Raw genomic sequence first — 24,055 nt, forward strand, 5'->3', positions numbered from 1 at the left:
GTCTATCTCCTCATTTGAATTCCACGCTGTCACAGTCACTAGCCCATTTAAGCTTAATATCCTTGTCATCTATCGCCCTCCAGGTTCCCTTGGAGAGTTCATCAATGAGCTTGACGCCTTGATAAGTTCCTTTCCTGAGGATGGCTCACCCTTCACAGTTTTGGGGGATTTCAACCTCCCCTACGTCTACATTTGACTCATTTCTCTCTGCCTCCTTCTTTCCACTCCTCTCCTCTTTTGACCTCACCCTCTCACCGTCCCCCTACTCACAAGGCAGGCAATACGCTTGACTTCATCTTTACTAGATGTTGCTCTTCTACTAATCTCACTGCAACTCCCTCCATGTCTCCGACCACTACTTTGTATCCTTTTCTCTCTCGCTCCTCCAACACTACTCACTCTGCCCCTACACAGATGGTAACGCGTCGCCGCAACCTTCGCTCTCTCTCTCCCACTACTCTCTCCTCTTCCATCCTATCATCTCTTCCCTCTGCTCAATCCTTCTCCCTCCTATCTCCTGATTCTGCCTCCTCAACCCTCCTCTCCTCCCTTTCTGCATCCTTTGACTCCCTGTGTCCCCCTATCCTCCCGGCCGGCTCGGTCCTCCCCTCCAGCTCCGTGGCTTGATGACTCATTGCGAGCTCACAGAACAGAGCTCCGGGCAGCGGAGCGGAAATGGAAGAAAACTAAACTCCCTGCCGACCTGGCATCTTTTCACTCCCTCCTCTCTACATTTTCTTCATCTGTTTCTGCTGCTAAGGCCACTTTCTACCACTCTAAATTCCAAGCATCTGCCTCTAACCCTAGGAAGCTCTTTGCCACATTCTCCTCACTGCTGAATCCTCACTGCTGAGCGTGCCGTCTTTAGCCAACTCTCTTGCTATCTCTCTCAGAATGACCTTCTTGATCCAAACCAGTCAGGTTTTAGGACTGGTCAATCAACTGAGAATGCTCTTCTCTGTGTCACGGAGGCTCTCCGCACTGCTAAAGCTAACTCTCTCTCCTCTGCTCTTGTCCTTCTAGACCTGTCTGCTGCCTTTGATACTGTGAACCATCAGATCCTCCTCTCCACCCTCTCCGAGCTGGGCATCTCCGGCGCGGCTCACTCCTGGATTGCGTCCTACCTGACCGGTTGCTCCTACCAAGTGGCGTTGCGAGAAGCTGTCTCCGCACCACGTGCTCTCACCACTGGTGTCCCCCAGGGCTCAGTTCTAGGCCCTCTCCTTTTCTCCCTATACACCAAGTCACTTGGCTCTGTCATATCCTCACATGGCCTCTCCTATCATTGCTACGCTGACGATACACAACTAATCTTCTCCTTTCCCCCTTCTGATAACCAGGTGGCGAATCGCATCTCTGCATGTCTGGCCGACATATCAGTATGGATGACGGATCACCACCTCAAGCTGAACCCTGGCAAGACGGAGCTGCTCTTCCTCCCGGGGAAGGACTGCCCGTTCCATGATCTCGCCATCACGGTTGACAACTCCGTTGTGTCCTCCTCCCAGAGTGCGAAGAGCCTTGGCGTGACCCTGGACAACACCCCTGTCGTTCTCCGCTAACATCAAGGCGGTGACCCGATCCTGCAGGTTCATGCTCTACAACATTCGGAGAGTACGACCCTGCCTTACACAGGAAGCGGCACAGGTCCTAATCCAGGCACTTGTCATCTCCCGTCTGGATTACTGCAACTCGCTGTTGGCTGGGCTCCCTGCCTGTGCCATTAAACCCCTACAACTCATCCAGAATGCCGCAGCCCGTCTGGTGTTCAACCTTCCCAAGTTCTCTCACGTCACCCCCTCCTCCGCACACTCCACTGGCTTCCAGTTGAAGCTCGCATCCGTTACAAGACCATGGTGCTTGCCTATGGAGCAGTGAGGGGAACGGCACCTCCGTACCTTCAGGCTCTGATCAGTCCCTACACCCAAACGAGGGCATTGCGTTCATCCACCTCTGGCCTGCTGGCTCCCCTTCCTCTGCGGAAGCATATTTCCCGCTCAGCCCAGTCAAAACTGTTCGCTGCTCTGGCACCCCAATGGTGGAACAAGCTCCCTCACGACGCCAGGACAGCGGAGTCACTCACCACCTTCCGGAGACATTTGAAACCCCACCTCTTTAAGGAATACCTGGGATAGGATGAAGTAATCCTTCTACCCCCCCCCCCCCCAAAAAATTTTTTTTTATAAAAAAAACTTTTATTGTAAAGTGGTTAACCCACTGGCTATAGGGTGAATGCACCAATTTGTAAGTCGCTCTGGATAAGAGCGTCTGCTAAATGACTTAAATGTAAAATGTAATGATGATGTCAAACAGAGAATTCCAGAACCCTAGAACCTTGTTTGTTAGAACTCTGGAAATCATCAGCCTGATCAGGACGAATCCAGAAACAAATCTCTGAAGATTTTTCAAGCATGCCAGTCTGTTTGATGTACGCCTGTTAGATCCAAGAACTAGGTACGGGCTGACTGGGACTCTGCCAATCACAACAAACGGACAGGTTCCTCCGCCTGCCACTATTGGTTCGAGAGAAATTCAACCCAGTAACTACCTCCCATTAGTAAAGAAAATAAAAGCAGGCTGAATTCTAAACTGGAATGAAATCAATGAGCAATGTTTCAATTGAGGTTGTGATTTGACTGTTTTGGTACTTACTAAGGACTGAACGGGTCAAATGGTGAAGGCATAATGGGCCAGAAGTTAGCAGGCCTGTGACGACTAGGACTGAGTCCCTAATAGAACCCTATTCCCTAAACAGAGCACAAGGGCCCGTAGGGATACGAAGCCATTTGGGACGCAATAACAACTGACCAGAGGCATAAGTTACCCAGCATATTTAATTCGGCTCTTTTCATCACTGGGCACATGCTAGTAGTTAATAATATATCCTTTTCATTGATTGACCTTGGCTACAGCAGCTAGCGCTCTCTTGGATATGACCTAGCCCTGGATTTGCTGCTTATTTTAGAAAATTACATTCAGAATAGTTATTCATTTTTTATTTTCTGCTGCTTTTTATTGCCTGGAATCCTGACTGAGCCTCTAAGCAGGGGCGTGTCCCGAATGGCATCCTATTTCCTATATAGTGCACTACTTTTGACCAGAGCCCTATGGTCATTCCAGGCCCACTCTGGTTAAAAGTAGTGCACTATATAGGGAATAGGGTGCTATTTGGGATGGGATCTCAGGTTTATTTTAGTTGAACCTGCGTTACAAAGCGGAGCCAGTGAACACAGGAGGTTTGAGGTGTAATCAGGTCTGACATGTCTGCATGTGGCCACGCATCAAATCAACCAGAGAGACCTTCCTCTGTACTCCCCAACACTGGAAACACACTGTACAATGCTCTGTTCAGAGGAACACTCTGCACGCTACTTTCCTGAATCAAAGCCCTGAATATTAACCATAATGTACCAGTTTAAAACATTTTTCAGACATAATATACAAACGTCTGAAGTTGACTTTGGGGAAAATGTGTTTAGAAACATCAGGTTATTTTCATTTCAGGACTGGCCCTGGTTTGTGGATTGTCTACCTTGCATCCCAAATGGAACCCTGTTCCCTTTATAGTGCACTACTTTTGACCAGAGCCCACAAGGGTGCCAATTGGAACACATCCTAAATGTTCATAGTATGTTCTCTGACTAAACCAGGCCTTTAAGACTGGAGCAAGCTGTCCCTCTGACAGATCCTGGACTTTCAGCAGGCAGAAATGTGTTGGGATAAATTGTTTCTGTTTGAAATGGTATATTCCCATTATCCATCTGTGTCAACAGACGGTCTCCATTTGGGCTCAACAGACGGCCGGCCGGCTCAAAGAGGGAGCCAGTTTCCACCCACCGCCTGCCTCAGGACAGGTTTTACAACAACTCTTGGCTGTGGAGGAAGACAACTGACAACTGACTGTACTTGTTCAATTATCTCTTTGTCAGCCTTGATAGTTAAAAAGCTACATTGGTCAATAGATGTAGTAGCTATAACGTGATTTACATGTCTACGTTAATCACTGGATGTTTTATATTAAACTAAGTGCTGGTTTCAAATTAAGCCTAGTCCTGGACTAAACATACATTTCAATTGGTTTAGGAAGGTTTAGGAAGGTTTAGAAAACTGGTCCTATATTTATAAATATACTAACCAGTCAGTCAGAGAATCAACCAAGTAACAATCGTGTGTTTATTCTTTACGGCAAACTCAACAATGCTCTCTTTGTGATCTTATTTGAATTGAAATTCAAAAAATAGGATAATGTTTTCGTCACAAAGGTCTTTTGCCGGCAGCTACAACCTTATAGAACGTATTTCCTTTCCTCAGGATCCATAAAACTGAACCAGCAGAGAACCAGTCCAGAAGGAAGAAACGTATCACATGGGGTGGTTGTGATGTGATATGATGGCTGGTTGTGATGTGATATGATGGCTGGTTGTGATGTGATATGATGGCTGGTTGTGATGTGTTATGATGGCTGGTTGAGATGTGATATGATGGCTGGTTGTGATGTGTTATGATGGCTGGTTGAGATGTGATATGATGGCTGGTTGTGATGTGATATGATGGCTGGTTGAGATGTGATATGATGGGTGGTTGTGATGTGATATGATGGGTGGTTGTGATGTGATATGATGGGTGGTTATGATGTGATATGATGGCTGGTTGTGATGTGATATGATGGCTGGTTGTGATGTGATATGATGGGTGGTTGTGATGTGATATGATGGGTGGTTGTGATGTGATATGATGGGTGGTTGTGATGTGATATGATGGGTGGTTGTGATGTGATATGATGGCTGGTTGTGATGTGATATGATGGGTGGTTGTGATGTGATATGATGGGTGGTTGTGATGTGATATGATGGCTGGTTGTGATGTGATATGATGGCTGGTTGTGATGTGATATGATGGGTGGTTGTGATGTGATATGATGGGTGGTTGTGATGTGATATGATGGCTGGTTGTGATGTGATACGATGGGAGGTTGTGACGTGATATGATGGCTGGTTGAGATGTGATATGATGGGTGGTTGTGATGTGATATGATGGCTGGTTGTGATGTGATATGATGGCTGGTTGTGATGTGATATGATGGCTGGTTGTGATGTGATATGATATGATGGCTGGTTGGGATGTGATATGATGGCTGGTTGTGATGTGATATGATGGCTGGTTGTGATGTGATATGATATGATGGCTGGTTGGGATGTGATATGATGGGTGGTTGTGATGTGATATGATGGCTGGTTGTGATGTGATATGATGGCTGGTTGGGATGTGATATGATGGCTGGTTGTGATGTGATATGATGGCTGGTTGGGATGTGATATGATGGCTGGTTGTGATGTGATATGATGACTGGTTGGGATGTGATATGATGGCTGGTTGTGATGTGATATGATGGCTGGTTGTGATGTGATATGATGGCTGGTTGGGATGTGATATGATGGCTGGTTGTGATGTGATATGATGGCTGGTTGTGATGTGATATGATGGGTGGTTGTGATGTGATATGATGGGTGGTTGTGATGTGATATGATGGGTGGTTGTGATGTGATATGATGGGAGGTTGTGATGTGATATGATGGCTGGTTGAGATGTGATATGATGGGTGGTTGTGATGTGATATGATGGCTGGTTGTGATGTGGTTGTGATGTGATATGATGGCTGGTTGTGATGTGATATGATGGCTGGTTGTGATGTGATATGATGGCTGGTTGAGATGTGATATGATGGCTGGTTGTGATGTGATATGATGGCTGGTTGTGATGTGATATGATGGCTGGCTGTGATGTGATATGATGGCTGGTTGAGATGTGATATGATGGCTGGCTGTGATGTGATATGATGGCTGGTTGTGATGTGATATGATGGCTGGTTGAGATGTGATATGATGGCTGGTTGTGCCTGCAGGGTTTCTAACAGAAAGCGTCAGTTAGAGGTTAGATCCTATAGACAGAGCAGTAGTACTGACAAATATATTGCCCAGATTTGAGGCCGAAAGTAATACCTACCTGAGATTTAACCCCTTGGACTGTCTTGACATTTCCCTGACATGTGAATTCAATACTTCTCTCTCCATTCCCTTCCCATTCTTAGGAACATACATAAACTACTGGCATGCCAGTTACCACCCATAGTAAATTAATATATGCCACTTAGCAGATGCTTTTATCCAAAGTGACTTCCAGTACAGCGAGTACATACGTTTAACGTGTGTACATGATCTCTGTGGGAATTGAACCCACAACTTTGCGTACCTAACATCTCTTATCGACTGCTACACATAGTTCTTCTAGAATTCTGATACTCAAGGCTTTAGGACTATTAACAGTACATCAGTAATACACAGGGCAACCATCACAGTGACGCTCCTCTCTCACCTCTCCTCGATGCGGACCCAGAGGTCATTAAACTGTCTGTTTCTCTGGTGTTTCTTCTGTTTGTTGCGTCGTTTCTTCTTCAGCTTTCGGTCCATCGTGTCCATCAGCTCCAGGCTTTGGGAGTGATGGGGCAGCAGCATGTGGGGCAGGGGGCTGTCCTCCAGAGGGCGCTGTTGCTCCTCATCATGGAGCTCATGGAGGAAAGGCTCCAGGTAAGGGGACTCAACCAGGTCCTGACCCAGAGATTGACCTGTCTGGTCGGTAGAGGATTTTGATCGACTGTGGTGGTGGAGAGATGGAGAGAATAATGTTAGAGATAGGAAACAGTTGAAAATCCAAATGCCTTGGATTTAACATCTGAACAGTTGACACCAGCTTCCAATGCCTGGAAAATACTAATTTATGACCAAACAGGTGATCGTAGTCAGGGGGCCCCCGGATTATAGCAAAATGTGTAGAATTGAAGTAAATTTGCTTTAAAACTACAACCTTTTCTCTCAGCCTCATCGCAAAATGTGTAGAATAGCATTAAACTTGCTTTAAAACCGCAACATTTTCTCTCAACCTCATGGAAAAATGTGAACAAAAGCATGTGATGAGCTATAAAACGGCAAAAAGTGTTGGATTTCAGGAAATTAGCTTTAAAACTGCAACACTTTCTCTCATATGCTGCAGTAGTCTGGCCCTGATCCTAACTCCTCTGTGCAACTGGTGAAAACACGTATGGGGGAAGTATGATTTTTTTTACATTTTTTGTCATTTTAGCAGACGCTCTTATCCAGAGCGACTTACAGGAGCAATTAGGGTTAAGTGCCTTGCTCAAGGGCACATCGACAGATTTTTCACCTAGTCGGCGCGGGGATTAGAACCAGCGACCTTTCGGTTACTGGCACAACGCTCTTAACCACTAAGCTACCTGCCGCCCTGGAGCCATACAGGAGCGTCAGAGGAATAACGTTTCAGACCCATCTGCTTCTGATTAATCATTGGCCGTCATTCAAACATGGCTACACAGATGTGGCTTCAAATTATGTTTCAAACATTACAGAAATATGTTACAGCTGGAAATAAACTGGTCAAAACCCTATCCAGCACTATCCACTCCGATGTTGCATATTTACAATGGGATGTTACGATCTCTCCAGACTTCCAGTGTCTCCTCCAATCTCCAGTCCCATTCATTTCAGAAAAATGCAATGTGTGTGTGTGTGAAAAAGGGATATAGAGAGAGAGAGAGAGAGAGAGAGAGAGAGAGAGAGAGAGAGAGAGAGAGAGAGAGAGCGAGAGAGAGAGAGACAGAGACAGAGAGAGAGAGAGAGAGAGAGAGAGAGAGAGAGAGAGAGAGAGAGAGAGAAGAGAGAGAGAGAGAGAGAGAGAGAGAGAGAGAGAGAGAGAGAGAGAGAGAGAGAGAGAGAGAGAGAGAGAGAGAGAGAGAGTAACAGAGAGAGAGAGCGAGAGAGAGAGAGAGAGAGAGAGAGAGAGAGAGAGAGAGAGAGAGAGAGAGAGAGAGAGAGAGAGAGAGAGAGAGAGAGAGAGAGAGAGAGAGAGAGAGAGAGAACAAGAGAGAGAGAGAGAGAGAGAGAGAGAGAGAGAGAGAGAGAGAGAGAGAGAGAGAGAGAGAGAGTAACAGAGAGATGTGAAAGAGAAACAGCCCAGCTGAGATTCAGGAGGACCTACAGTATCTAACATTTTAACTAAGGGGATTATTTTTCTAGGGTGAAACCTATCTTCACCATCTCCTCTCCATGTGTGTCTGGGATCTGGGATCTGTGTGTGCCTGTCGTGGGGAGTAGCCAGGGTTAGAGATAGAATCCATACAGCTGTGTGGTGGTGGTGGTGGGGTTAGAGATGGAGACAGGATGGAGATATGTATATCCCTATACGGCTGACGTGACATAGCGAGGAGAGATGAGGCCAGAGATACAACTGATCACCAGAAAGAGATCGCCACCCAGGGAGACTGGCCAAGCAAACTGGGGGAGATACGCCTACACTATGCTTTGCTTGCACTTTCTAACACAGCATACAGTGAGGGAAAAAAGTATTTCATCCCCTGCTGATTTTGTAAGTTTGCCCACTGACAAAGAAATTATCAGTCTATAATTTTAATGGTAGGTTTATTTGAACAGTGAGAGACAGAATAACAAAACAAAAATCCAGAAAAACGCATGTCAAAAATGTTATCAATTGATTTGCATTTTAATGAGGGAAATAGGTATTTGACCCCTCTGCAAAACATGACTTAGTACTTGGTGGAAAACCCTTGTTGGCAATCACAGAGGTCAGACGTTGCTTGTAGTTGGCCACCAGGTTTGCCCACATCTCAGGAGGGATTTTGTCCCACTCCTCTTTGCAGATCTTGTCCAAGTCATTAAGGTTTCGAGGCTGACGTTTGGCAACTCGAACCATCAGCTCCCTCCACAGATTTCCTATGGGATTAAGGTCTGGAGACTGGCTAGGCCACTCCAGGACCTTAATGTGCTTCTTTTTGAGCCACTCCTTTGTTGCCTTGGCCGTGTGTTTTGGGTCATTGTCATGCTGGAATACCCATCTACGACCCATTTTCAATGCCCTGGCTGAGGGAAGGAGGTTCTCACCTAAGATTTGATAGTACATGACCCCGTCCATCGTCCCTTTGATGCGGTGAAGATGTCCTGTCCCCTTAGCAGAAAAACACCCCCAAAGCATAATGTTTCCACCTCCATGTTTGACGGTGGGGATGGTGTTCTTGGGGTCATAGGCAGCATTCCTCCTCCTCCAAACACGGCGAGTTGAGTTGATGCCAAAGAGCTCCATTTTGGTCTCATCTGACCACAACACTTTCACCCAGTTCTCCTCTGAATCATTCAGATGTTCATTGGCAAACTTCAGACGGGCATGTATATGTGCTTTCTTGAGCAGGGGGACCTTGCGGGCGCTGCAGGATTTCAGTCCTTCACGGCGTAGTGTGTTACCAATTGTTTTCTTGGTGACTATGCTCCCAGCTGCCTTGAGATCATTGACAAGATCGGGGCTGATTCCTCACCGTTCTCATGATCATTGCAACTCCACGAGGAGAGATCTTGCATGGAGCCCCAGGCCGAGGGAGATTGACAGTTCTTTTGTGTTTCTTCCATTTGCGAATAATCGCACCAACTGTTGTCACCTTCTCACCAAGCTGCTTGGCGATGGTCTTGTAGCCCATTCCAGCCTTGTGTAGGTCTACAATCTTGTCCCTGACATCCTTGGAGAGCTCTTTGGTCTTGGCCATGGTGGAGAGTTTGGAGTCTGATTGATTGATTGCTTCTGTGGACAGGTGTCTTTTATACAGGTAACAAACTGAGATTAGGAGCACTCCCTTTAAGAGTGTGCTCCTAATCTCAGCTCGTTATCTGTATAAAAGACACCTGGGAGCCAGAAATCTTTCTGATTGAGAGGGGGTCAAATACTTATTTCCCTCATTAAAATGCAAATCATTTATAACATTTTTGACATGAGTTTTTCTGGATTGTTTTGTTGTTATTCTGTCTCTCACTGTTCAAATAAACCTATCATAAAAATTATAGACTGATCATGTCTTTGTCAGTGGGCAAACGTACAAAATCAGCAGGGGATCAAATACTTTTTTCCCTCACTGTATATGTTTTATGAAAATGTCAAAAGACAAGGGACTCTATTCAATCTATACTGTGGAAATTCAGCATTAAAGCGTGATTGAAATGTAAAGGCAATGTTCCTGTGTTAGCAGAGACTGCATTCTGGTAAATTCTGCATATGGAAATTACCTTTACATTTCTATCACGTAATTTGTAACACTTCAGTGATCTGTAACGCTTCAGCGATCTGTAACGCTTCAGTTCAGTGATCTGTAACACTTCAGCGATCTGTAACGCTTCAGTTCAGTGATCTGTAACACTTCAGTGATCTGTAACATTTCAGCGATATGTAACACTTCAGCGATCTGTAACACTTCAGCGATCTGTAACACTTCAGCGATCTGTAACACTTCAGCGATCTGTAACACTTCAGTTCAGTGATCTGTAACACTTCAGCGATCTGTAACGCTTCAGTTCAGTGATCTGTAACACTTCAGCGATCTGTAACACTTCAGCGATCTGTAACACTTCAGCGATCTGTAACACTTCAGCGATCTGTAACGCTTCAGTTTAGTGATCTGTAACACTTCAGCGATCTGTAACACTTCAGCGATCTGTAACACTTCAGCGATCTGTAACGCTTCAGTTTAGTGATCTGTAACACTTCAGCGATCTGTAACACTTCAGCGATCTGAACACTTCAGCGATCTGTAACACTTCAGTGATCTGTAACACTTCAGCGATCTGTAACACTTCAGCGATCTGAACACTTCAGCGATCTGTAACACTTCAGCGATCTGTAACACTTCAGCGATCTGAACACTTCAGCGATCTGTAACACTTCAGCGATCTGAACACTTCAGCGATCTGTAACACTTCAGCGATCTGTAACACTTCAGCGATCTGAACACTTCAGCGATCTGTAACATTTCAGTGATCTGTAACGCTTCAGCTCAGTGATCTGTAACACTTCAGCGATCTGAACACTTCAGCGATCTGTAACACTTCAGCGATCTGTAACACTTCAGCGATCTGTAACACTTCAGCGATCTGTAACACTTCAGCGATCTGAACACTTCAGTGATCTGTAACACTTCAGCGATCTGTAACACTTCAGCGATCTGTAACACTTCAGCGATCTGTAACACTTCAGTTCAGTGATCTGTAACACTTCAGCGATCTGTAACGCTTCAGTTCAGTGATCTGTAACACTTCAGCGATCTGTAACACTTCAGCGATCTGTAACACTTCAGCGATCTGTAACACTTCAGCGATCTGTAACGCTTCAGTTTAGTGATCTGTAACACTTCAGCGATCTGTAACACTTCAGCGATCTGAACACTTCAGCGATCTGTAACACTTCAGTGATCTGTAACACTTCAGCGATCTGTAACACTTCAGCGATCTGTAACACTTCAGCGATCTGTAACACTTCAGCGATCTGAACATTTCAGCGATCTGAACACTTCAGCGATCTGTAACACTTCAGCGATCTGTAACACTACAGCGATCTGAACACTGCAGCGATCTGTAACACTTCAGTGATCTGTAACACTTCAGCGATCTGTAACACTTCAGCGATCTGTAACACTTCAGCGATCTGAACACTTCAGTGATCTGTAACGCTTCAGCGATCTGAACACTTCAGCTCAGTGATCTGTAACACTTCAGCGATCTGTAACACTTCAGCGATCTGTAACACTTCAGCGATCTGAACACTTCAGCGATCTGAACACTTCAGTGATCTGTAACACTTCAGCGATCTGTAACACTTCAGCGATCTGTAACACTTCAGCGATCTGTAACGCTTCAGTTCAGTGATCTGTAACACTTCAGCGATCTGTAACATTTTAGCGATCTGTAACACTTCAGTGATCTGTAACATTTCAGCGATCTGTAACGCTTCAGCGATCTGTAACGCTTCAGCGATCAGATTGAATAGAGCTCAATTATTATTGGTTGTGTGTCTTTGATGTTGTTAAATGTTATATCGAATATTGTATGTTTAAAATGAATGAGCAAATTTACATTAATCTGTTCATTGTATGATTACTGTATAGTAAAATAATCAAATCAAATGTGGCCAGATTTGCCAGACCAATTTGGCAAGTCCTGTTTATTGTGCAAGTCCATCATCCAAATCATTCAACACAATCTATACTGAACAAAAATATAAACACAACATGCAACAATTTCAAAGATTTTACTGAGCTACCGTTCATATGAGGAAATCAGTCAAATGAAATAAATTAATTATGCCCTAATCTATGTATTTCACATGACTGGGAATATAGATATGCATCTGTTGGTCACAGATACCTAAAAAAATGGGCCTCACAATGGGCCTTAGGATATCGTCACGGTATTTTTGTGCATTAAAATTGCCATTGATAAAATGCAATTGTGTTCGTTGTCCGTAGCTTATGCCTGCCCATACCATAACCCCACCGCCACCATGGGGCACTCTGTTCACAACGTTGACATCAGCAAACCACTCGCCCACATGACGCCATACACGTGGTCTGCGGTTGTGAGTCCTGTTGGAAATACTGCCAAATGTTCTAAAATTGTGTTATGGTAGAGAAATTAACATTACATTCTCTGGCAACAGCTCTGGTGGACATTCCTGCAGTCAGCATGCCAATTGCACGCTCTCTCCAAACTTGAGACATCTCTGGCATTGTGTTGTGTGACAAAACTGCACATTTTAGAGTGGGCTTTTATTGTCCCCAGCACAAGGTGCACCGGGATTTCTGGGATTTTTTATTTCAGCTCATGAAACATGGGACTGTCACGACTTCCTCCGAGGCTGCCTCCCCTCCTTGTTCGGGCAGGTTTCGGCGTTCGTCGTCACCGGCCTTCTAGCCACTGCTCCATATCTCATCATTCCATTTGTCTTGTCTTGTCAATTACACACACCTGGTTCATATCCCCTCATTAGTCCATGTATAAGTGTTCCCCCCTTGTCCTTGTGGGTGATTGTTTATTTGTGAGTTGAGTGTAGCTGGGTTGAGCTACCCGTACTTTGTATTGCCGGGGTTATTTCTCTCTGTATTACGCCCTGTGCTGTTGACACTATCCAGCGTAACTGTGTCCTACGGAATAAACTCTGTATTCGGTGATTTACCCTCCTGCGTCTGACTCCTTCAAATCACACTCTCACAGGGACCAACACTTTAACTGTTGTTTATGTTCAGTATAGTTCCAATCTTTCATTGTTGGATTGATTAACTAACATTGAACAAGCTTATTGTTCCATCATGTGTTCATGCTCATGTACCACCAGTCATGATGTACCACCAGTCGTGATGTACCACCAGTCGTGATGTACCACCAGTCGTGATGTACCACCAGTCATGATGTACCACCAGTCATGATGTACCACCAGTCATGATGTACCACCAGTCATGATGTACCACCAGTCATGATGTACCACCAGTCATGATGTACCACCAGTCATGATGTACCACCAGGCATGATGTACCACCAGTCATGATGTACCACAAGCATCATGATTAATGGTGATTTGAAGACAAATGGGAACTGAAAAAAATTGGTCAAATCATGATGTCATTGATGTCCAGGTCGGAAAGTTGGAGCCCTAGAAAGATGCCAGCGTTTTTCGACTTGGAATTCCGAGTTGGATGGCCATTCAAAAACTATTTTCCCAGTCGGACCTTGTTTTTTTTCTAAGTTCCCAGTTGTATTGAACGCACTGAAGTCGGAGGTCTGAGATTTCCCAGTTCCGAGTTCCTAGTTGTTTTGAATGTGGCATTGCCACTAGTCTGCCTGTCACAGGGGACCTTGAACACTCAGAACCTTTTTTCAATTACAACAGAGTAGGAGCAGCGCAAATCAACATTCAAACTCCATGTTTGGAGTGGAGGAGCTGTGTAGTCTAACCTAATGCTCTGAACACACAGTCCATTCAGCTTGTGAATGTTTGAATTTACAAGAACCCTTGGGATGTTCTGTAGTTGATTATGTGGATAGGGGGATAGGGGCCTGTTCAGGCTATGGAGCTATAGAGCTTTTTGGTCACTTTGCCCACAACGAGGCATTCGTATTCAGTGAAACAAAATAACTACAAATTGTCAAATATTTCACAATGACCAATGAGGGGCGGCAGGTAGCCTAGCGGAGTGTAGGACCAGTAACCGAAAGGTCATTGGTTCGAATCTCCGAGAGGACTAGGTGAAAAATATGTCGATGTGCCCTTGAGCAAGGCACTTACCCCTAATTGCTCCTGCAAGTCGCTCTGGGTGAGAGCGTCTGCTAAATGTAAAAACGAGGTCACATTGAATGTTTTGCCCTTTGTTATAATGTGTTTAATTGGTACAATATAATTGCAGTGTGTATAATTTGCTGTAATTATTTAGTCTGTGTATTAATGTGTTCTGTATAATTATAATGTGTATAATGTGTATACTAACATGTATAATGTGTATATTAATGAATATAACGTGCAGTGATTATGCACGTGTATAAGGGTGTATATAAGGTGTATAAGGGTGTATAAGGGTGTATAAGGTGTATAAGGTGTATAAGGGTGTATAAGGTGTATAAGGGTGTATAAGGGTGCATAAGGGTATATACGGGTGTATAAGGTGTATAAGGGTGTATAAGGTGTATAAGGTGTATAAGGGTGTATAAGGGTGTATAAGGGTATATCAGGGTGTATAAGGGTATATACGGTGTATAAGGGTATATAAGGTGTATAAGGGTGCATAAGGTGTATAAGGTGTATAAGGTGTATAAGGTGTATAAGGGTGTATAAGGGTATATAAGGTGTATAAGGTGTATAAGGGTGTATAAGGGTGTATAAGGGTATATCAGGGTGTATAAGGGTATTTAAGGTGTATAAGGGTGTATAAGGGTGCATAAGGTGTATAAGGTGTATAAGGTGTATAAGGATGTATAAGGGTGCATAAGGGTATATAAGGTGTATCAAGGTGTATAAGGTGTATAAGGTGTATAAGGGTATATAATGGTGTATAAGGGTATATAAGGTGTATAAGGTGTATAAAGTGTATAAGGGTGTATAAGGGTGTATAAGGTGTATAAGGGTGTATAAGGGTATATAATGTGTATAAGGTGTATTAAGGTGTATAAGGGTATATAAGGTGTATAAGGGTGTATAAGGGTATATAAGGGTGTATAAGGTGTATAAGGGTGTATAAGGGTGTATAAGGGTATATCAGGGTGTATAAGGTGTACACACAAAAAAAACATGTATGCACGCATGACTGTAAGTCGCTTTGGATAAAAGTGTCTGCTAAATGGCATATTATTATTATATTATTTATATTTAAAGGTGTATAAGGGTATATAAGGTGTATAAGGGTGTATAAGGGTGTATAAGGTGTATAAGGGTGTATAAGGTGTATAAGGGTGTATAAGGTGTATAAGGGTGTATAAGGTGTATAAGGTGTATAAGGGTGTATAAGGTGTATACGGGTATATAAAGGTATATAAGGTGTATAAGGTGTATAAGGGTATATAAGGTGTATAAGGGTGTATAAGGTGTATAAGGTGTATAAGGGTGTATAAGGGTGTATAAGGTGTATAAGGTGTATACCCTTTCTGCATCCTTTGACTCTCTGTGTTCCCTATCCTCCCGGCCGGCTCGGTCCTCCCCTCCAGCTCCGTGGCTTGATGACTCATTGCGAGCTCACAGAACAGAGCTCCGGGCAGCGGAGCGGAAATGGAAGAAAACTAAACTCCCTGCCGACCTGGCATCTTTTCACTCCCTCCTCTCTACATTTTCTTCATCTGTTTCTGCTGCTAAGGCCACTTTCTACCACTCTAAATTCCAAGCATCTGCCTCTAACCCTAGGAAGCTCTTTGCCACATTTTCCTCCCTCCTGAATCCTCCCCCCCTCCTCTCTCTCTGTGGATGACTTCGTCAACCACTTTGAAAAAGAAGGTTGACGACATCCGATCCTCGTTTGTTAAGTCTAATGACACTGCTGGTCCTACTCACACTGCCCTACCCTATGCTTTGACTTCTTTCTCCCCTCTCTCTCCAGATAAAATCCTGCGACTTGTGACTGCAGGCCGCCCAACAACCTGCCCGCTTGACCCCATCCCCTCCTCTCTTCTCCAGACCATCTCCGGTGACCTTCTCCCCTACCCCACCTCGCTGATCAACTCATCCTTGACCGCTGGCCATGTCCCTTCCGTCTTCAAGAGAGCGAGAGTTGCTCCCCTTCTCAAAAAACCAACACTCGATCCCACTGATGTCAACAACTACAGACCAGTATCCCTTCTTTATTTTCTTTCCAAAACTATTGAGCGTGCCGTCTTTAGCCAACTCTCTTGCTATCTCTCTCAGAATGACCTTCTTGATCCAAACCAGTCAGGTTTCAGGACTGGTCATTCAACTGAGACTGCTCTTCTCTGTGTCACGGAGGCTCTCCGCACTGCTAAAGCTAACTCTCTCTCCTCTGCTCTTGTCCTTCTAGACCTGTCTGCTGCCTTTGATACTGTGAACCATCAGATCCTCCTCTCCACCCTCTCCGAGCTGGGCATCTCCGGCGCGGCTCACTCCTGGATTGCGTCCTACCTGACCGGTCGCTCCTACCAAGTGGCGTGGCGAGAAGCTGTCTCCGCACCACGTGCTCTCACCACTGGTGTCCCCCAGGGCTCAGTTCTAGGCCCTCTCCTTTTCTCCCTATACACCAAGTCACTTGGCTCTGTCATATCCTCACATGGCCTCTCCTATCATTGCTACGCTGACGATACACAACTAATCTTCTCCTTTCCCCCTTCTGATAACCAGGTGGCGAATCGCATCTCTGCATGTCTGGCAGACATATCAGTATGGATGACGGATCACCACCTCAAGCTGAACCCTGGCAAGACGGAGCTGCTCTTCCTCCCGGGGAAGGACTGCCCGTTCCATGATCTCGCCATCACGGTTGACAACTCCGTTGTGTCCTCCTCCCAGAGTGCGAAGAGCCTTGGCGTGACCCTGGACAACACCCTGTCGTTCTCCGCTAACATCAAGGCGGTGACCCGCTCCTGCAGGTTCATGCTCTACAACATTCGGAGAGTACGACCCTGCCTTACACAGGAAGCGGCACAGGTCCTAATCCAGGCACTTGTCATCTCCCGTCTGGATTACTGCAACTCGCTGTTGGCTGGCCTCCCTGCCTGTGCCATTAAACCCCTACAACTCATCCAGAATGCCGCAGCCCGTCTGGTGTTCAACCTTCCCAAGTTCTCTCACGTCACCCCCCTCCTCCGCACACTCCACTGGCTTCCAGTTGAAGCTCGCATCCGTTACAAGACCATGGTGCTTGCCTACGGAGCTGTGAGGGGAACGGCACCTCCGTACCTTCAGGCTCTGATCAGTCCCTACACCCAAACGAGGGCACTGCGTTCATCCACCTCTGGCCTGCTGGCTCCCCTACCTCTGCGGAAGCATAGTTCCCGCTCAGCCCAGTCAAAACTGTTCGCTGCTCTGGCACCCCAATGGTGGAACAAGCTCCCTCACGACGCCAGGACAGCGGAGTCACTCACCACCTTCCGGAGACATTTGAAACCCCACCTCTTTAAGGAATACCTGGGATAGGATAAAGTAATCCTTCTACCCCCCCCACCCCCCAAAAAAAAATTGTAAAGTGGTTATCCCACTGGCTATAGGGTGAATGCACCAATTTGTGAGTCGCTCTGGATAAGAGCGTCTGCTAAATGACGTAAATGTGCCCTTGAGCAAGGCACTTAACCCTAATTGCTCCCGTAAGTCGCTCTGGATAAGAGCGTCTGCTAAATGACTAAAATGTAAATGTAAATGTAAAATGTGTATATAAGGTGTATAATGGTGTATAAGGGTATATAAGGTGTATAAGGTGTATAAAGTGTATAAGGGTGTATAAGGGTGTATAAGGGTATATAAGGTGTATCAAGGTGTATAAGGTGTATAAGGGTGTATAAGGGTGTATAAGGGTGCCTATGGAGCAGTGAGGGGAACGGCACCTCTGTACCTTCGGGCTCTGATCAGTCCCTACACCCAAACGAGGGCATTGCGTTCATCCACCTCTGGCCTGCTGGCTCCCCTTCCTCTGCGGAAGCATAGTTCCCGCTCAGCCCAGTCAAAACTGTTCGCTGCTCTGGCACCCCAATGGTGGAACAAGCTCCCTCACGACGCCAGGACAGCGGAGTCACTCACCACCTTCCGGAGACATTTGAAACCCCACCTCTTTAAGGAATACCTGGGATAGGATAAAGTAATCCTTCTACCCCCCCCCCCCCCCAAAAAAATTGTAAAGTGGTTATCCCACTGGCTATAGGGTGAATGCACCAATTTGTGAGTCGCTCTGGATAAGAGCGTCTGCTAAATGACGTAAATGTGCCCTTGAGCAAGGCACTTAACCCTAATTGCTCCCATAAGTCGCTCTGGATAAGAGCGTCTGCTAAATGACTAAAATGTAAATGTAAATGTAAAATGTGTATATAAGGTGTATAATGGTGTATAAGGGTATATAAGGTGTATAAGGTGTATAAAGTGTATAAGGGTGTATAAGGGTGTATAAGGGTATATAAGGTGTATCAAGGTGTATAAGGTGTATAAGGTGTATAAGGGTGTATAAGGGTGTATAAGGGTGTATAAGGTGTATCAAGGTGTATAAGGGTATATAAGGTGTATAAGGGTGTATAAGGGTATATAAGGGTGTATAAGGTGTATCAGGGTGTATAAGGGTGTATAGGGGTATATCAGGGTGTATAAGGTGTATAAAGGTGTATAAGGGTATATAAGGTGTATAAGGGTGTATAAGGTGTATAAGGTGTATAAGGTGTATAAGGTGTATAAGGTGTATAAGGGTGTATAAGGGTATATAAGGTGTATAAGGGTGTATAAAGTGTATAATGTGTATAAGGGTGTATAAGGTGTATAAGGTGTATAAGGGTGTATAAGGGTATATAAGGTGTATAAGGGTGTATAAGGTGTATAATGTGTATAAGGGTGTATAAGGTGTATAAGGTGTATAAGGTGTATAAGATGTATAATATAATAATAATAATAATAATAATAATATGTCATTTAGCAGACGCTTTTATCCAAAGCGACTTACAGTCATGCGTGCATACATTTTTGTATGCACCCTGTGTATAAGGTGTATAAGGTGTATAAGGTGTATAAGGGTGTATAAGGTGTATAATGGTATACATTTTACATTTTACATTTTAGTCATTTAGCAGACGCTCTTATCCAGAGCGACTTACAGGAGCAATTAGGGTTAAGTGCCTTGCTCAAGGGCACATCGACAGATTTTTCACCTAGTCGGCTCGGGGATTAGAACCAGCGACCTTTCGGCTACTGGCACAACGCTCTTACCCACTAAGCTACCTGCCGCCCTATATATAAGGTGTATAAGGGTGTATAAGGGTATATAAGGTGTATAAGGGTGTATAAGGTGTATAATGTGTATAAGGGTGTATAAGGTGTATAAGGTGTATAAGGTGTATAAGGTGTATAAGGTGTATAAGGGTGTATAAGGTGTATAAGAATATATAAGGTGTATAAGGTGTATAAGGGTGTATAAGGTGTATAAGGGTGTATAAGGGTCCATAAGGGTATATAAGGTGTATCAAGGTGTATAAGGTGTATAAGGGTGTATAAGGGTGTATAAGGTGTATAAGGGTGTATACGGTGTATAAGGTGTATAAGCGTGTATAAGGGTGTATAAGGTGTATTAGGGTGTATAAGGTGTATAAGGGTATATAAGGGTGTATAAGGTGTATAAGGGTGTATAAGGGTGTATAAGGTGTATAAGGGTGTATAAGGGTGTATAAGGGTGTATAAGGGTATATAAGGTGTATAAGGTGTATAAGGTGTATAAGGGTGTATAAGGGTATATCAGGGTGTATAAGGTGTATAAAGGTGTATAAGGGTATATAAGGTGTATAAGGGTGTATAAGGTGTATAAGGGTGTATAAGGTGTATAAGGGTGTATAAGGGTATATAAGGTGTATAAGGGTGTATAAGGTGTATAAGGTGTATAAGGGTGTATAAGGGTGTATAAGGGTGTATAAGGTGTATAAGGGTGTATAAGGGTGTATAAGGGTGTATAAGGGTGTATAAAGTGTATAAGGTGTATAAGGGTGTATAAGGTGTATAAGGGTATATAAGGTGTATAAGGGTGTATAAGGGTGCATAAGGTGTATAAGGGTATATAAGGTGTATAAGGGTGTATAAGGGTGCATAAGGTGTATAAGGGTATATAAGGTGTATAAGGGTGTATAAGGGATTATAAGGGTGTATAAGGGTGTATAAAGTGTATAAGGTGTATAAGGGTGTATAAAGTGTATAAGGGTGTATAAGGGTGTATAAAGTGTATAAGGTGTATAAGGGTGTATAAGGTGTATAAGGTGTATAAGGTGTATAAGGTGTATAAGGGTGTATAAGGGTGCATAAGGTGTATAAAGGTGTATAAGGGTGTATAAGGGTGTATAAGGTGTATAAGGTGTATAAAGGTGTATAAGGGTGTATAAGGGTGTATAAGGGTGTATAAGGTGTATAAGGTGTATAAGGGTGTATAAGGTGTATACGGGTGTATAAGGGTGCATAAGGTGTATAAGGTGTATAAAGTGTATAAGGGTGTATAAGGTGTATAAGGTGTATAAGGGTGTATAAGGTGTATAAGGGTGTATAAGGGTGTATAAGGTGTATAAGGTGTATAAGGTGTATAAAGGTGTATAAGGGTGCATAAGGTGTATAAAGGTGTATACGGGTGTATAAGGGTGTATAAGGTGTATAAGGGTGTATAAGGGTGCATAAGGGTGTATAAAGGTTACCCGATTAGTGGATTACAAGCCGCTATTGGACAGAAATATTAAAAATGCTTTACTGCCTACATAACCTAATGTTCCCCATGTCTACAGAAGTCTATTTTAGAGGATATTAATACGGGTTAATATCAATGTAATAACGAGCTGTAGAAATATTAATAGCAGCGATTGGGTCTTCAGAAGAGTTAAATAAAAGGGGTAGTTACGGCAGCATTTTCAGATGATTTGCAGACAACATTATTCAAAACAGTCCAAGCAGAACGGAGCAGACATCTGGTTCTGGTCTACGGGTGAAATTACACCAACTAGGAGAAGTGTGCTTACTTGGAAAATTATTTCCAATTGAAATCCAGTCAGTGAAACAGAGAGACAAAAATAAAGAAATCCCACACAGGCTTCTGGGCGCTGTCTGCACTATGAATCACAAAGGCCTCTGGGTGCTGGCTGCACTATGAATCACAAAGGCCTCTGGACGCTGGCTGCACAGAGAGTAAACAGTGGCATAATAATTGACCACTGTGACTGACCCAAAATTAAGGACATCTTTGACTATGTACAGACAAAGTGAGCATAGCCGACGGCAGACCTGTCTCTCAAGAGAAGACAGGCTATGTGCACACTGCCCACAAAATGAGGTGGAAACTGAGCTGCACTTCCTAACTTCCTGCCAAATGTATGACCATATTAGAGACACATATTTCCCTCAGATTACACAGACCCACAAAGAATTCCAAAACAAATCCAATTTTGATAAACTCCCATATCTATTGGGTGAAATACCACAGTGTGCCATCACAGCAGCAAGATTTGTGACCTGTTGCCACAAGAAAACGGCAACCAGTGAAGAACAAACACCATTGTAAATACAACCCATATTTATGTTGATTTATTTTCCCTTTTGTACTTTGACTATTTGCACATTGTTACAACACTGTATATAGACATAATATGACATTTGAAATGTCTTTATTCTTTTGTAACTTCTGAGTGTAATGTTTACTGTTCATTTTTATTGTTTATTTCACATTTGTTTACTATCTACTTCACTTGCTTTGGCAATGTTAACATACGTTTCCCATGCCAATAAAGCCCCTTGAGTTGAATAGAGAGAGAGAGAGAGAGAGAGAGAGAGAGAGAGAGAGAGAGAGAGAGAGAGAGAGAGAGAGAGAGAGAGAGAGAGAGAGAGAGAGAGAGAGAGAGAAAGAGAGAGAGAGAGAAAGAGAGAGAGAGAGAGAGAGAGAGAGAGAGAGAGAGAGAGAGAGAGAGAGAGAGAGAGAGAGAGAGAGAGAGAGAGAGAGAGAGAGAGAGAGAGAGAGAGAGAGAGAGAGAGAGAGAGAGAGAGAGAGAGAGAGAGAGAGGGAGAGAGAGGCGGTGGTTGGGATAAAGGGCTGGTAGAGACTGGGGAGGGTAGAGAGGCGGGTGTGGTGGTGTGTTGGTGAGGACAGCGAGGGGCGTATAATTATTACCTGTTAATGGGCTGCCCTGCGGGAGTGTGCTCCACTTCATAGCCCTGACTCCTCAGCACATCAATCACTGTGTTGTTGCCTAGGAAGTGACCTGCAATATAAACACAGTTCTCTTTTCAGTCTCTGTTTCAGTCTCCCTGCCCTGCGAGACACAGGCAGAAGCCTAACCATGTCACTCAGTGTGCGTCACAAATGATATCCTAGTTCCTTTATAGTACACTACCCCTATGGGCTCTATACAGCGAATAGAATACAATTTGGGATGCATCCATTTCAGGAGTTGGTGTGAGAGAACAAGAGCAGGAGAGAGGAGAGTTGAGCAGTGAAGAGAGAGGGGAGTTGAGCAGTGAAGAGAGAGGGGAGTTGAGCAGTGAAGAGAGAGGGGAGTTGAGCAGTGAAGAGAGAGGGGAGTTGAGCAGTGAAGAGAGAGTGGAGTTGAGCAGTGAAGAGAGAGAGGGGAGTTGAGCAGTGAAGAGAGAGGGGAGTTGAGCAGTGAAGAGAGAGGGGAGTTGAGCAGTGAAGAGAGAGGAGAGTTGAGCAGTGAAGAGAGAGAGGGGAGTTGAGCAGTGAAGAGAGAGAGGGGAGTTGAGCAGTGAAGAGAGAGGGGAGTTGAGCAGTGAAGAGAGAGGGGAGTTGAGCAGTGAAGAGAGAGGGGAGTTGAGCAGTGAAGAGAGAGGAGAGTTGAGCAGTGAAGATCTATGGTTAAAAATGCCCTAAATTGATCTGCTGACAAGGATTTAACTTCTTCCAAGTCATTAAAATGTGATTGACCTGTAAGGTAACAGTTTATTTAGAGTGCTAGTTACAATTCACCTAAATTAGTTCACTCTCCTCTTATCACTAAGGTGTGAAACCGCTGATGTGCATTTAACATGTACTTGTATTTTTATATTGAGCAGACACCCCCAACCCGTCTACTCAACCCAACAACTCTGAATAGCATCTAGGAGGTCTGATTAAAATATATTAAATATGTACAGAAAGTGGTAAAAAAAAAAATCTGATCATCTGAATATTTTAGACAACTAAATCCGATCATATGAAACTGATTAAAATCAAGTCTGTTCCAAAGAGGTATCTGGAATTAAAAACTAAATCAGACACTTATAATTATCATGATGTTATTATATTATGTTATATCATGATGTTCTGGAGAGAGAAAGACGGAAAAACAGAAACAGTTCGGTTTTTCCTGAAATGATGGCTGGCAGATCCGTCAGGTTATTCATGACTATGATGGCTGGCAGATCCGTCAGGTTATTCATGACTATGATGGCTGGCAGATCCGTCAGGTTATTCATGACAGAACTCTAATCTCGCTGCACATTGTACTCCTTTTAAACCTGTACGTGGTGCTAGTGATGAGAGAGAGACAGAGAGAGACAGAGCGAGAGAGAGAGAGAGAGAGAGAGAGAGAGAGAGAGAGAGAGAGAGATAGAGAGGGAGAATTCACAAAATGGGACAAACACCAAATTGAGACTCTGCATGCAGAATTCTGCAAAAACATCCTCCGTGTACAACGTAAAACACCAAATAATGCATGCAGAGCAGAATTAGGCCAATACCCGCTAATTATCAAAATCCAGAAAAGAGCCGTTAAATTCTATAACCACTTAAAAGGAAGCGATTCCCAAACCTTCCATAACAAAGCCATCACCTACAGAGAGATGAACTTGGAGAAGAGTCCCCTAAGTAAGCTTGTCCTGGGCCTCTGTTCACAAACACAAACAGACCCCACACAGCCCCAGGACAACAACAACAACAACAACACAACTAGACCCAACCAAATCATGAGAAAACAAAAAGAGAATTACTTGACACATTGGAAAGAACAAACAAATAAACAGA

At 44.1% G+C, this 24,055-nt stretch overlaps 1 protein-coding gene across 1 annotated transcript in view; it reads right to left on the reverse strand.

Moving 5' to 3' along the window:
- Positions 1-24,055, reverse strand: part of LOC121581833 (metalloprotease TIKI1) — a 210,889-nt gene that overhangs the window by 7,913 nt on the left and 178,921 nt on the right. Inside the window, exons 5-6 of the mRNA XM_041897195.1 lie at positions 22,208-22,298; positions 6,373-6,651 (exon numbers count right to left, since the gene is read on the reverse strand). Of these exons, the coding sequence (XP_041753129.1) occupies positions 6,373-6,651; positions 22,208-22,298 (370 nt within the window). The remainder of the gene's footprint in view (positions 1-6,372; positions 6,652-22,207; positions 22,299-24,055) is intronic.

This window comes from Coregonus clupeaformis, unplaced genomic scaffold, assembly GCF_020615455.1.
Source record: "Coregonus clupeaformis isolate EN_2021a unplaced genomic scaffold, ASM2061545v1 scaf0370, whole genome shotgun sequence".
Taxonomy (NCBI): domain Eukaryota; kingdom Metazoa; phylum Chordata; class Actinopteri; order Salmoniformes; family Salmonidae; genus Coregonus; species Coregonus clupeaformis.